Source organism: Gekko japonicus, unplaced genomic scaffold (assembly GCF_001447785.1).
Source record: "Gekko japonicus isolate JY-2015 unplaced genomic scaffold, Gekko_japonicus_V1.1 scaffold627, whole genome shotgun sequence".
NCBI lineage: Eukaryota > Metazoa > Chordata > Lepidosauria > Squamata > Gekkonidae > Gekko > Gekko japonicus.
This window is the reverse complement of record NW_015173142.1, coordinates 428,888-444,644: the sequence shown is the minus strand read 5'-3', so window position 1 is coordinate 444,644 and position 15,757 is coordinate 428,888. Positions and strand designations below refer to the sequence as shown.

The window sequence follows — 15,757 nt, the reverse complement described above, 5'->3', positions numbered from 1 at the left end:
TGCAAGGAAGCCCCGTGAACGCCCTCCCTGGCCCCAGGCAGGCAGGGGTGGGGAGAGGCAGGAAGGAAGCAACTTACCCTCCCTCTTCTCCTGCCTCCTCCTGGCTGAATGAGGGCCGGAAGCGGGGCGGCCGGAAGCGGGGGGTGGGGCTTCGTCATGTGCCCCGCCCCCCCGTACCTCACCCGAGGGAACTGTGATCCCCCCCGAAATGACCTCTGGCTGTACTACATTTTAGCAAACACTCTGCTGCCATTATTTGTTCTGTAAACACAAGCTTAAGCTGACCCACTTGGTTATGATAATGGCAGAACTATACTGGAAATAAAAGCATTGCTGACATTCTTGCTCTTGAGTTCAGTTCAATAAAGTTAAGAGAAGAAAGCCTGAATAAGAGATGTTGTTATGGAAACTAAGCATCTAAAAATAATTTCTATATTGCTAGAATGTTACGTTTAATATAAAATGCTATTCATACAGACCTTAGTATTTCATTTGAAGGGCACAGGTGTTTACTTTTTTAGAAGAGCCTATGTTAAGGCTGGTTTTTGACTAAACTGCTACGTTTAATTTTTAATTTTTCTTCTGTCGAAGATATGGAGGATGTATGTTTACTGCTCATATACCAGCAATATATCTGTAGTTTAGAATAGATGCCATACCGTGGTAAAATAACTGACCCAAAGCAAGCAGCATAGTAGATGTGAGGCAGTAGAGCAAATGAGGTTGTCGCCTTAGGCAAAAGAGAGTACACTTCTATCTGTATAAGTAATCTAGGATGGGCAAACTTCAGTGCTCAAAGCTTCCTCTAGAAAGGTTAATTGTACCCATTAGTATGCATTAAACATGTTCCTAAGGGCCAGTTCAGATATTAAATATTTTCTTCACTGAGCACACGTGTTATATACAGGAAAGCATGAAAAATGCTATTCTGGCTTCTTGTGTCTATTTCTCCATGCTTCCCTGCTCTGGGATGTAGCACTTGCTGAAGGAAAACTATAACATTGAAGGCAGCTCTAAAATCCCTTCCAAAGTAGTTCCTTATAGCCCATGAAAATCTTGAGAATCTATTTCCCTCTAAAACTGAGTGGAAGCTGAGCTTGCATCCAAATAAACTCACACCATTGCTATGCACAGGCAGGAAGCTGAGCTTGCATCCAAATAAACTGCATCCAAATAAACTTCCCTTTTTAAAATTAATACTCATAGTGAAGTAATGAGGACCAGACTGTATTTCTAGCTCTTCAAGCAGTTCTACCTGTTACTATAGAAGCAGCAATGTGCTTTTAATCTGTCGTTCTGCTACTTTCTATCATCTACTGTGAAGCTTTCTGTCTGCATCCTCAAGTATTTGGACAGAGTTTAAAGGTATGACAATTTCGAATTCTGTGTCTGGTTACTAGGGGTATGCATTCAGGTCTACCCTTACCAAAAATACACCCCCAAACCCCCCTTATTTTTCAGGTATATTTCAGCATCTCAAATGTATCTGGGATTTTTGGGGAGAACTGAAATCCCCCCCAAAAAAATCCCAGATATATTTGGGAATTATTGGCAAACCCAGAGCAGCTGAGGGACTGGAGCAGCTTACTCCTGCTGCTCAGCTGTTTTGAGGCTTTCTTCTGCTGTCCCTTTAAACGGGGTGTTTAAAGGGACTTTGGAAGACAGCCTGCAAAACACCTGGGGGAACACTCTTCATGCCAGCTCAGCTGGGGCTCTTTTGGTATGTTCCACTGAACTGCTGAAGAGACCCCCCCCCCCAATGAGCCCACGGGGAGAGTTCTCCCTGCAGGATCTGCTGCTTTCAATCTTGATAATCGAGAGCACTATCGAATAGTGAAACAATCTCTTTTGAAGCTAGTCTGCATTTGTTTACTACAACTACTTTGGTTCAAGGGAAACAGAGGAAGATGAAACAATGGGACTAACCCTTTAAGAGGAGTTTGGACTTGGGAGTCTAGGGGTATAGAACACTTCCTCAGTTATGCTGTCTTGGATTCTGGTGTTTTGTTAAATAGCAACCAGTTGTTGTTGAGAGAACTGGAATCTTTGAATTAAATTATTTGGCTCTTCTTCCGGAAGTGTTGAAAAAAGGAAAGAAGACTGCCCAACAGAAACCGCAAAGCAGTGGATCCTGCAGGGAGACTTCTCCCTGCAGGATCTGCTGCTTTGTAGGATCTGCCCAGCAGAGCCCCAGTGGAGCCTGCAGAGAGAGTTTTTCCTGCAGGATCTGCTGTTTTGCAGGCTGTATTGGGCACTGTGGTATAAACCAGGCTGCCGAGCAGAACCTCCGTGGAGCCTGTGGGGAAAGATCACCAAGGAAATCCAGGATTGCTATGCAGAGGCAGGCAATGGCAAACCACCTCTGAACATCTCTTGTCTTGAAAACCCTGTGGGGTTGCCATAAGTCAGCTGCAACTTGACAACAAAAAACAAACAGCACGATTTGTATAATTTATTTATTATTTATTTATTAGTCACATTTGTATCTCACCCTCCCCGCAATGCAAGCTCAGGGCTGCTCCCAGTCAGTACATAAATACAGTTAAAACAACATAAAATCATCTAAAACAATTCCATTATAGTTAATAGAATTTCATAAAGTGCTGAAGATGTTGGTTAGTTATTCAAGATGGCGTACTTTCAGAGTTTACTTTCAGCTAGTTCTGAATTGAGTCTGGGGGGATCCCTGCTATCACTGATTCTGTCATCTAGAGAGAATGAAAGAGAGAGTTCGTAATGCTGAATAGTACTAAATTTTCCAGAAACCATTATCAAGATCTGATACTCCAGTGCATTTTTTTGAGAACTCCAGGGTCTGTTTAAGCTGTCAGGCCTCCCATTGATGGAGTCAGTGCTCAACAAAACTGCTCCACAGTAAAGTACTTTGAAAGTAATTTGATAGATGTCCATCAAAATCAGAACTGTAGCAGAGCTGGTGCTGTTTGAAGTATGCTGGGTTCCAAACTGAGAAAGGCTTCACAGTTAGTATCTGCTTTGGAAGCCCAGCTTTGTATGAAAATGTACTACTGTGTCACAAGTTTTGGACTCGCATGAAGCAATTCTTCTTACCTCACTTGTGGCAAGTACTGTGAATATATGCTGATAATTTATTTGCATTTTTGTATAGATAGGGTCATTGAGGAAGGTCACAATATACACTGTCCTTTCACTTTATCCTTCAACTTTGTCAGTCTCTGTTTAGTTTTATCCCACTCTTCTCCCGTTTCACATTCACAGCAACCATATGAGAGGTAGGTTAGGCAGAGAGAAAGAGAGTGACCCATTGTCATTTACTGAGCTTCATGGCAGAGTAATAACTTTTAACCAGGATTGGGGAGACCTAGATTGAATACTCTAAGCACTACACTGCTGACTCTAGTAATATGACAGGCCTGTGGTAAAGTAGCTATTCCATATCTTACTGTATTCCCTGATAATATGAAGGTACTGTGTCCCCACCCCACAACGCAGGTTTTGCCTTTGCATTTCTTAGAGGCACTGGTATCAATCATTCTCCATTTGCAGTGGTTCAGTTGGGCATACAAAAAGTAGGGGTTTTTTTTGCCACATCCCCTCAGTCTAAAGGGCCAACTGTGCTTAAAACTGGACATGTTAAGAGCTTTGCTGATTGATCACAGGATCAAACCCATAATGTGAGAAAACTGTTTAAAATAGGTACATGGTATTGCAGGTTCCTGTCAAGCTAAGTGGTATAAAAGATAATTGTAGTAGAAAAAACATGCCATTTCTTCAAGGGAAAGAAGGATCCACTGGCTACCAGCTGGTGGCTAAAAATATTTGTCCAGTATGGTCTGGTGAACTCTCTTCATTTGAATTTGTGTTTATACTTTTAACACTATATAGTAATTCAGTTCATCTTTTAATTTTTTAAAATAATTTTTATTTCAAACTACAAACATTCCCATAACAAAACAAATTCCAACATGCACAAAATCAAACAGAACACAACACATACATGCGGAGCGAAAACCATGGACCAAAATAAGCAAGCAAAACACCCTGTTTACAGAAATACAGATTGAAGTCATGAAAAAGGAACCTATATTTGGAGGTGATTCCCCCACCTTTATGACATTTCATTCCCTTCAAATAAGAAATAAGAGGCATTCACTTATCCAAAAAGTGAGAATTTAGAATCTGAATCTGTAAGGTTAGCTATTAAAGATATATTCTCCATAACCATAAGATCTGAAGTTTTAGCCTTCCATAGCGTTAAAAGATGGAGGTTTATCCATCTTCCAGTTTGTTGCAATAAACCAACATGCCATCGGCAATAAAGCTGAAATAAGCTTAAGCTGTGTTTTTTTTTGTTGTTGTTCAGTCGCACAGTCGAGTCCGACTCTTTGCGACCCCATGGACAAGATCATGCCAGGCCTTCCTGTCTTCTGCTGTCCATTGAAGTTGGCTCAATTTTATGTTCGTTGCATCTATGACACTGTCTAACCATCTCATCCTTTGCCATCCCCGGCAATACAGTTCAATTCATTCTTTTAAAAATTAATTTCATTTTTTCTCAAGAACAGAACTACATTTGTTTTGTAATTAGCATAAACTTATCTATCACTAAAGTATCCTTCTTTGTTCAACTGAGTTGAACAATTTTGAAGAGTTGTCTTTTAATTTTTTTGTTTTTATTGAATTAAGTACCTCAAAAATACTTGGTACATGGCTGATGAAACACCCAATATCATGCATGACTATGGGGGAGGGGAGAACCGTCTTCTGTAGCTTTTATATAGAGCTAAACATGGCTTTGTGTGTCTAGCACAACATGCACTCTTAGGTGCAATCCTCTGCAGAGTTCTCCAGTCTAAGCTCACTGAAATCGATAGGCTAAGACTGAAGTAACTCTGCATTAGATTGTAGTTTTAGTGTTATAGAGACTTTGCATGCAGAGCACATGCTGTAACACTAGGCTATGCCTCCCTTGTTGTGTTCTGTTACATGGCCACTTGAGTCAGTCCTTCAGTTCTTCAGTGTCAAAAGGTCAGATAGTGTATTTGTTACATTTTTAGCATTTTGAATGCTCATTCATAACCTTCTAGACATAGTGACATGAATCAAATCACTTTATTGCATTATGTCCTACAAATGCTGTTGTATTTTAAATTTAACTCAAATGCCAGTGCTGTAAGTTGTCTTAATTTGTATATTGTTTAAATTTAAATTTTAAATTGTGTTGGCCATTGGCGACACAATAAATTTTACTACTACTACTACTACAAGTGCGGTTGCCTTCTGTGAAAGAAGCAAAGATATTGTAGCCATGAGGTGTTGTCATGTTTCATTAGAATATTCCTTGAAGGTCATGCAGGTCCAAAATAACCTGCTATAATTTCTTTACTCAGTTGACTGTAGGGAGCCATCTGTAGGTCTTTTAGTTGCTTTTTATTTCAGGTGAGCAGCTGAAGGGATTGCAGATGGTGCTGGAAAATGTGATGATCTATTGATGAAATACTTTATTTCGTCTCTTCACATAGGGTGTACTGGTTGACTGTCTCACAGCCAAGTTAGCTCTAAACTTATAGTTCAGCATGCTACTGAACTTCTCTCTATAATGTAGCAGTTTGGCACAATTGAGCCTTCATGCTTCTGTGACAACAACTATCCAGTCCTTGATTTTGCTGCTTGGAGTAGGTAAAATAGCTGCCAGATGTTTATCAAAGGGAAAGTGTGGTGTTTTGAATGATGCCAGAGAAATTCCATGTTTGATAAAGGGCCAATTAGCTGTAATTATCCTGGGGAAAATAGATAATGAGGCCTGAGGGTAGTTGGATGAGGAATCTAGCATATGCATGGAACTAGCCTGGTCATCCACAGCAAAACTGTAAACCCTCCCTCCTTTCTCTTGTCATTGAGGGAAGACAAAAAACAGCACAAGGCCAGGTGCTACAACAGCTGGTTGGAAGATACCCCAAAATTATTTGATGTGGAAATTGCCACTGAGGGGGATTTTATTTAAATGGATCTCAGTGAGCAACTGCTCTGTGTGGCTTTCCCAAAGAAAGAGACTGCTGAACTGTTTGGGGTTATCCAGTCTATTCTGCCCACATAATTGGGCCTTTGAGTTAGACCTAATTGGGATAGATGCCCAAATACTTTCTGTAGTGATTGCCACAGTAAATCATTCCTGTCCTGTTTCTTGCATAGAAAGTTAGGTAAAACAATGGAAAGGTTGAAACGATTTAGAGTAATATATATGAGAGAGCATTAATCTTGCAGTCTAAGACCTGTTTTAGCAGAGAAACATAAATTGTACTGAAATCTTCCTTCTGGATTATTCCATCAATTAACAGACCTCTCTGGTGTTTCAGATGAAGAATATTTGGCTTGCAAAATCTTTTCAAAATACCTGTGCCAGCCATGATTACTGAAATGCAGAAATTGAGGGAAATTATATAAGATTTTATATATCTTTCAGAATGGCTTTGCAAGTGACTCCTAAGAGCAGTTTTTAATACCAGTGTACATTTTTATTTCAAAATGTCTTTCCAGAGCATGTTAATATGCATGAAATTCTAAAAAGCATTCAGTATCGCTTGTGAAAATGTCCTTGGCAGAGTCCTTTGGAGATTGAGTCTCTATTTCTCTTTAACCTCAAAAGGAGGCATTGTGTCTGATTCACTCCCTCGGGTTTTCTTCTATACTTATCTATTTAAAATATTTTTATGCCACCTTTCTATCTGATCAGGGTCCACGAGATGGCAAGCACAAAAACATTTAAACAATTATAAATACAGTTAAATTCATTTTAAGACACATACACTTCAGTCTCTTTAGCCAAACTTTGGTTAGAATTTTCCACCATCTTCTCTAGGTTTTTGGCATGGTTCCTGGCCTGGTAGACAAAATATTGGATCCAGTGAACTATGAATCTCTCCATTTTTTCTGTGTACTCCCCCCCCCCAAAAAAAACCCTATTCCCAAGGCTGGGAAGGGAACCCTTCAAGAGTCAGGTGCAGTATTGGGGGATGCAACTGAAACGGAACTCTACAGAAATTATGCCCTTCCTGCTTACATGTTCTTTTCCATGGGTGTTCAAGGGTAGCTGATTCTTCTTGCTGAAGCTCTGCCCCATGTTAGGTCCCACTTGATTCCCTGGCCGTCCTAACAGTTTGGGAGGGGGAGCAGGAGGTAACAGGGAGAAAGGGGAAAGTTCTTCTTCAACCCTTCTTCAACCCTTTCTGAGGCTTTTTGATTTTGCACCAATGTTCTTGAGAAATGTCACAATCTTTTACATAGAAAACTATTCAGGCTGTTGTCATGTATATATCCTGAAGTATAGATTTGATTTCAGCACAACTCCTACAATTAAACAGTTGTGATTGTTGAATCTACTCGGGGGGAGGGGTGTTATGGAAAGGTAGATAACAAAGTATGCCATAGAATATCTGCTCAGTGATAAGTTTAAGTTTTCCAGAATATGATCCTTCAGTGTTGAAGATGTGCTGTATTCCCATGACAACCATTCCAGACGTCGTGCTGCTCTATGGTTTCATGTTGCTTAGTAGAATTCAGTACAGATCATCAAGCGGAATTGTTGTTGCCTGATTTGTGGGGGTGATAATAGGTTGAAGTGCCATTGCATAATGTGACAGTGTGCAGCTCTGAATACCAAGTTTCAGCAGCAATAAATACTTGGAACAGCGAACAGCTGTCACTCAGGGCACTCTGTGATACAGCAGTCTGTTGTACAGAGACTGCTTTAAACCCCCTGTAAAGCATAAAAGAAAATAAGAGCTGAAGGAGTGTGCAGTATGGCTGTCAAGCTAGAAGTCTGAAAGATAATTAGGAGCATAAAGGAGCCCTGCTGGATCAGACCAATGGGTCAATCTAGTCTAGCATCCTGTCTCACATGGTGATCAGCCAGTACCTCTGGAGGGCCAACAGCAGGGCATAGCGTCCGAGGCCTGCCATTATGGTGCCTCTTGGCACTGGTATTTAGATGTTTACTTCCTCCTCTGGATGTGGATGTTCCCTTTAGTCATCATGGCTAGGAGCCATTGATAGACCCCTCCCTGAATCTGCCTAACTCCCTTTTAATGCCATCTATGCTAGTGGCCATAACTATATCCACTGGCAGTGAATTCCACAACCTAAACTACCTATAAAGTGTAGAACTACTTTATTTTTTCTGTACTGAATCTGTTGCCTAATGACTTCATGGGGTGCCCTAAGTTCTAGTTTTATGGGGGAGAGAAAATTCTGTCTACTTTTTCTACCCCATGTGTAATTTTATAAACCTATCATGTCCTCTTTAGTCTTTTTTGTAACTGAAAAGTCCAAGAAACTGAAAAGTCCAAGACGTTTTAGCTTTTCCCCATGGGAAATGTGCTTCAGCCCCCTTAACTATCTTGGTTGCCCTCTTCTGCCCTAATATCGTTCTTGAGACATGGTGACCTGACCATTATACTGTATTCTAAATAAGGGTGTATCATAGATCTCTACAAGGGCATTACAATAGTGGCTCTTTTAATCTCATTTCCTTTCCTAATAAACCCCAGGAGTTCACCTCTGTTTAATCCAGTTCTTCAGATACTCTTCCCCAAAATGTATCTCATTCAGTTTTTCTGCCATTTCCCAGTCTTTCTCAAGTAATTATTTTGTTCCTTTGTCATCCAAGGGCCCAACTGCTTCCCTGGCTGATTTCCTGCTCTTATATATTTGAAGAAATGCTTATTACTAATCCACTCAAATCTTTTCTTTTTATTCCCCCCCCCTTTTTGTTCACCTTATTGTAAAAGTTATCTGTTCAGTTGCACCTCTCAAGAAGCCTTCCACTCTATATGAGGTAGGAAGGGGCAGAACTTGTGTGAACAGCAATAAGTTGCATGAATTCATGTCGCGAAAAGCCTCTGTGTTGTCTGAAACAGCAACAGACTGCAACTGAGAGTATTTTTGACATAATTTGGGAGGTGGGAAGAAATGCATTTTTTCTATGGAGGTTTGAAATGAGCAAAACCTTCACTCTGAGATTTAAAGGGTTTTTTTTTTCCCCTCTGGGCAGAGAATAGGAGGGAAGGGGGGAAGTCAGTTCAGTTGCTTTCCAGACTTATCTCAGCCCACCTTCATACAAATGCTAATAGGTCTAGACAATGGGATGGTTAGGCTCCCCCCCACCTTAGAGCAGGGATCAGAGACTTGGAGGTGTTAGGTACTAGAGAGTCTTCAGGAAGAAATTCCTGAACAATCTCTAGGAAAAGCTTCTATGACCTGGTCTGACCTGGCCAGTGGGTGGAGAAAAGAGATCTCCTGGAAGCAAGGAGGTAGGTCTGTTTTGTGCTGATTCCATCAGAGCAGACAGAACTTTTAACTGAGGTCTTATTCAATCTGGTGCTGTGCTCAGATTATGTTTGTGGACATTTTCTTTTTAACAAATACTTTATGATTGTTGGTGCTGGTAGTGGCTCTCTGTACCATATAAACCTCCACCATCTTGGACAGGCTATTTTAAAAGGAGCACCAGGGGGAAGGCAGTTGGTAAGTGGCTATTCCTCCAGGGGTGCACAAGGCAGTAAACAGTCCCCATGGTGGCCAGGCACTGGGTAGCAGGAGACACAGAGGCAAGGCCTCAGAACTTGGAAGGGAAGCTGGGAGTCTTGACCCTCCCAGCAGGCAGTTCCTTATAAGGTCAGGTGGTGGCAGTGGTTTCCCAAGAAGGAAAAGTATCTCCAGGTGTTGGGAAAACCTTGGAGAAGGCAGGGTGGAACAGTGCCTGCAGGCTCGAGCAGACTCATTCCATCACAGGCGGTAACCCCTCAAATAGATATCTATTCCATGATATTTACTGGGACAGAAAACATACAGTGCTATAAATTGAACAGTAAAAGATGCATTTAAAGTTCACCCTCCTACAGAAGTACTTATAAATAGAAACAAGTGTACATGCTTATTGCAATATCTATGGAGGATTTTTTTTAAATCTTGGTCATCTATAAATAAAATACTAACTTATCCTGGAGGACTAACAAAGTGGAACCATTGAAGTCAGTTGGTTCTACTTGATAGTACCCTCCTAAACAAAATGGCAGAAGAGCAAGGTCTGTCTGTAAGATATGGCTTGGCATTACTATGGTCTGCCTACAGTATCCAATTGCAAATTCTGGATTATCTTCCTGGTGGAAAGGGAGAGTAAATTCAGTATTTATATGTAATGTAAACTTAAAATATAAAATTGCTGGATCAAATATCTTGAAAAATCTATGAAATACATTTAGAATTTAATTGCTCAGAGATGCTATGTTTTTATAATTAGTGTCTGTGTGGTTACTTTCTTATATTTTAAGCAGAAAAATTATGTGTTTGCTCTTGATCTTACCAAGCTTATGCAGTAGCAGTAATTTTAGTCCATTGCAAACTTGGAAGTAAATTTAATGGCAATAATTCTAGCTAGCTATGCAGTCTTAATATTCCTTGTAAGGGAAAATAAATATGTCATGAGTAGTTGGGACCGTTTTAAAATTATACCCGCCCAATAAAATTAGGAGTTATTTTGCAAACTCACCTTAAGCTGTCCTTTTCTTTCAGGCCAGTGCACTATTACTCGGACTTATCTTTTTCTTCATAAATTTTGGTTCTTCAGTGCTGCATATTACTTTGGCAATTGGGCTTTTATTGCAGTAAGTAATCTTATTTTGTCAGTCATTATGATCCTTTACAGGGTTGTTTTAACATAATTGCTATTATCATCATTGCATCACTGCAAGTGCTATCCCACTCTAAATCTGTTACTTCCATATTCATCACAGCTTATAAAAAATAATGGATTATACTGATTTTAAATTCACAGGTCTTCTTAATTGGATTAATTGTGTCATGCTGCAAAGGAAAGAAATCTGTCATTGAAGGTGATGTGGATGAAGATGATTCAGATATAAGTGATGATGAACCCTCTCTCTATTATGGCTGACAGACCTGAGTCCTGAAGGTTAACGCATGCTATTTAAAACTGTGAAAATGCCATTTTGGTTTCAACTTTTCCCTTGAAAAAAGGGGACAGGTGATGTGAAACAGGATTGAAAGATGGAATCTGAGTTCATATTGTATTATAATTAAGCTAATGTGTACATAACCACAAGAGCAGATTTTATAAAGGAATGATTAAAACTACTATTTTTGAGTATGCACTCTGATACTGTGATGTGTCGTCTAATTTAGTTGCCTTTCTGTTGCTAATCTTTTAGTTTTTAAAAATTCCTTTATGCCTGATTGACAATGTTGAAATGGTACAGTGAATCTGAAATTTATTAAAATATTCCATTGCTTGTTAACATAAAGAGTTAGCATCTACAACATACATTATCATAGCTTTAATAAAGTTTAGTTGTCCAGAAATGTTGGGTTGTTTGATTTCAGTGCTTAATTATATTGAAAACACTGGGGCAGTTCACAACAACTTGACTTGTGGTAAGATTGGAGCCAGGTCTTCAGCTTGCATGCTCTCCCTACTGTCTAGCTGCTGATAAATCTTAATTATACTGGGAGATCTCTACAAATCTTCCCTGGTCCTATGATATAGAATGCTTCTATAGCCAGACTAGGGAGGCTTCGCATTCAAATAAGGAGATTTCCAGGTGTAGCTGTTAAACTTGGGGGGGGGGAGAGCCATCTCCGAACAGTACTGCTCTCCCGCAGGGCATGGTGAAATTAGGAGAGAGCAACATAGGTATTTTCTGTCCCTATGTACCTTCTTGCCAAACAGGTTCTCTGTCAACCAAGCAATACAGAAAAGCCACAACTTCATTCTTCATGTAATTTGGGATCTACTGTGTTTCTAGTGTCTAAACCAACAATGTGTGTGGCAGTACTGTTCTTGCTTTTTTAAAAAAATAGGTTCAGTATTAATCACCAAGGTTAATTACTGTTGGATAGTCTGTATTTCTCAATTTACTGTGACACATTTTGAAGTGATTTTTAAATCAATATTTTGTCATTTTGTTGAGTTGTAGCTAAATACAGAGCATAAAAATTTAAATCATGCATAGAAGTCATTTCTGTCCAATTTTGTAAAATAAATTAATCTTGTCTAAATGCAACTTTGAGGCATTTTTGTAACCAGAAACCAGTTATTTAATCCTCTGACCTTTAAACTTTACTGATGAATTTAACTGCTGCTTCTTTAGTTCAAATCTACTGGTTAAACAAAATTAACACTTGTGAATGACGATGTCCAGTCTGCCACAGTTTTGTATATTGAATCCATGAATTATTTTGGTTGTGTTTAAGGCTGGCTATTGCATCTTAATTATATTTAATCTGCTCTAGTTTCTGGATTTCTAGTTTTTAGAAGTTAGGGTTTTTTTTCCCCAAAAGAAAGCAGGATGATGAAAAGCTAGGTTTCGCATACCTGGGCTGGGGTGAGCTTAGGAAATCTGCTGCCACTTCAACAATATTCTTACTCTAGTATATTAAAGTGTTCTCATTTTGCTACATCACTGCCCTCATCTGATTTTGTTGTGTTGACTTGCTTAAGTCACTTTGCCAGGAATTAAAAGCAGGGGGTGCGGTTGTGGGCCTGGCAAGTACTACTAGAGACCAACTGGTATATTTGTCACTGACTTCAAACAATGAACCATCTTAATGCTGCTCTTTATGGCATGACTTGCAACTTCATCAGTGAGTATTTAAAGATGTTTTATTCCGAAAGGCACGTATCAGTATATGGAGCTCTGTACAAGCTTGTATACAGACTGATCCATTCATTTCAGAAGAAAAACCTTATCCACTTGCATGTTCCTTTTAGTCTATACAGTCAAGAACACAATCCATGTAATACATTTTATTAGTAGGACCACCCAAAATGACACAAAGCAGTGTGCAGTCTTTCAATTTCAGCAGCATTCTTCATCAGGCAGGATATTACAAAAAGGAAGGGGTTAGTGGGAAAAATGCAGATGTCTCAGACCATGAATTTAGGACTGGCTCAGGTCAGGATCCTATGCCTAATGCTGAACAGACATGCAGATTTAAAATAGTGGGGGTGTTTAGTTGCACCCCTGCCATTCTGGGAGTAAGAAATAATGGACAACTTGGAAGGGAAGAATAAAGGTAAAATACTCTCCACTGAATAAAGGTAAAATAGTCAGTAGCTCTCTAATGCCTGGTGAGATTTACAGATCCCTTGGAGGTTGAGATGAAAGGAATTAATTTTGTCAACTGTGCTAACTGAAGAAATCACTATTAATTGTGCTAACAATTCTGTTAATACAATTACTGCCAATTAGAGCTATTGGGTCTATTGCTGCTCTTTGGTTCAACAAGGAGAAACCATTTGTCACTATTTGCACCCCTGGGTTTCTGGGAGTACCTTGACCCTATTTTAAATCTGTGTGCCTTGGCAGGACGCTGACATGAACAGGTCATAAGATCTGAGACATCTCTCCCCCCACCACCATTTTTTATAACATGCAGGCTTATGATTAGTTCTGGTGAAGATGGAAGCTTGCACACTATTTTGAATCTCCTAATAATAGTTGTTGATGTGGGTAGTGTTTTTTTGTTTGTTTTGGATTTTACTTTTTTGGCTGATGTGGCTGCAGACAACAACTAGGGTATGTCTGTTCAAATTAGTGGGAAGCATGCTTGTGCATCAGAACTTCTGGGTTCTGTCATTTTGGGGTGTAATAAATTATGTAGCTCCTTAACATACTGAATGCCATTATCTGTTTCCTGGGCTGTTTTTTTTTTTTTTCTCATTTTCTATCTTGTGTAAAGCTTAATTAACATTTATCTGAGTTACTCAGATTTTGAATAGGACCTTTTTGGTTAATTTCTTCCACTTTGCCACAGTGATGGTATTTGGCTATACCCCTTAGAACCCTGTACATTCTTCCGTTTGCTGAAAATCACAGCTTTCTTCAAATGATTCCCCCTCCCCTTCAAATACAGTTTGACAGCAGTAAAAGTAAAGCAAACCATGGACATCTGCTGAAATGTAATCAAAGCACAACTTGCTAGAAGCTTTAAAAGATTTCAGGGTTTTTGCAAGCTGTGAATTTTGAGAAACTTTCTAACTTCATTAATTTTTCTCACAGTGGGAAGTGACTGGAAGTTACTTTCTCTCATGGGATTATATATGGTTAGTTGTGTGCCATAGTAAAAGTTAATTCTTTAAAGTGAACTTAAAATGTTTCGTTTAGTTGACCCCAACATTATAAGCACAGTGAGTGAGATCCAATGGAAACATGCATGGAAGGAGCTGGCAAAGAGCTTTCTCCGCCTTTTCCCCCAACCAGTCTGCTGCTTATCTTAAAAATCTTCTCAGAAGATTGGGGAAGCATCACAAATAAGACACACAGCAACATAGGGTTCTGCAGCAACATGCAAGAATCATGTACAGTTGCCTCTTCCTTTGGCCATGCAGAGAAGGTAATGAAAGGTCCAGTCCACCATTTCCGTCTGCAAGCTTTTCCACTGTATCTAGCACAACTGGCATAAACTTTTATCCCGAAGAGCTGATGTAATGACTTGAAGATAAGCATGAGAGTGAATTAGGACAATGGGAGGTGGAATTAGCATCAGAGTCAGAATTTAAATACTGTCCAGATCATTCTTTTTTTTCTTTTTCACATTGGTAAGGAAGGGTTTCTGAAACTTCCTCTCCAGTTATGTATGTAGGAACAATAGGGTTGTTCCTTATAGTACCACTGTACTGAGCAAAGTTTATTCATTTATTAAAATATTTATATCCCACTTCCATCTTGGCTCAATATCAAGAGATTTGCCCTTTAAACCTAATGAACGTTCCCCCCCCCCATCTTATACCGAGGTCTATCAGGGAGAGAAAAAAACTCACTTCAAGGCTTTTCTGCTAGCAAAGTAGGCAGTTTTATTTAAAAATGAATTTATTCTGATACCAGCCAGTGCACCAACAAACTGGCATCAAAAGGTGCCCCATCGAAGGCCGGGAGTGGGAGCCCAGAGCCCATACCACCACGACCCAGGCACAGGACCTCCATCTTCGCCGGGTTCAGCTTCAGCCGGCTCAGCCTGAGCCACCCAGCCACAGCTTGTAGGGCCCGGTGAAGATCTTCTGGATCAGAGTCCAACTGGCGGCCCAATATCAGATAGAGCTGGGTGTCATCTGCATATTGATGACACCCAAGCCCGTACCTCCGGACAATCTGGGCAAGGGGGCACATACATATGTTAAATAGCATCGGGGAGAGTACTGCCCCTTGAGGCACTCCACATTCCAGCAGGTGCCTCCGGGACTGCTGCTCCCCTAGCCCAATCCTCTGTCCCCGACCTTGGAGAAAAGAGGCAAGCCATTGAAGGGCGAACCCCTGAATCCCCACGTCGGCAAGGTGGTGGATCAGCAGCTGGTGGTCGACAGTATCAAATGCGGCCAACAGATCTAACAACAACAGCGCCGCCACACCGCCTCGATTCAGATGTCTACGGAGGTCGTCAGTAAGGGCAACCAGCGCTGTCTCCGTCCCATACCCCGGGCAGAAACCAGACTGGAATGGATCGAGGCCGGAAGCGTCATCTAGAAAGCCCTGTAGCTGAGTCGCCACTGCCCTCTCGATCAGTTTGCCCAAATAGGGCAAATTGGACACTGGCCGATAGCTGGCCAATTCGGCCGGGTCCAGAGTTGGCTTTTTCAGGAGAGGGCAGACCATCACTTCCTTGAGTGCCTCGGGGAACCGCCCCTCCAAGAGGGACTTGTTGACAATCCCCCTCAAGGGACCTCGAAACCCCTCGTGGCCCGCTTTGATGAGCCAAGAGGGGCACG

The 15,757-nt window shown here is 40.6% G+C and overlaps 1 protein-coding gene across 1 annotated transcript in view; it reads left to right on the top strand.

The window, feature by feature from the left end:
* Window positions 1-11,183, top strand: part of LMBRD1 (LMBR1 domain containing 1) — an 81,096-nt gene extending 69,913 nt beyond the window's left edge. Inside the window, exons 15-16 of the mRNA XM_015422294.1 lie at window positions 10,549-10,640; window positions 10,811-11,183. Of these exons, the coding sequence (XP_015277780.1) occupies window positions 10,549-10,640; window positions 10,811-10,930 (212 nt within the window). The 3' untranslated portion in view covers window positions 10,931-11,183. The remainder of the gene's footprint in view (window positions 1-10,548; window positions 10,641-10,810) is intronic.
* Window positions 11,184-15,757: the final 4,574 nt, after the last annotated feature.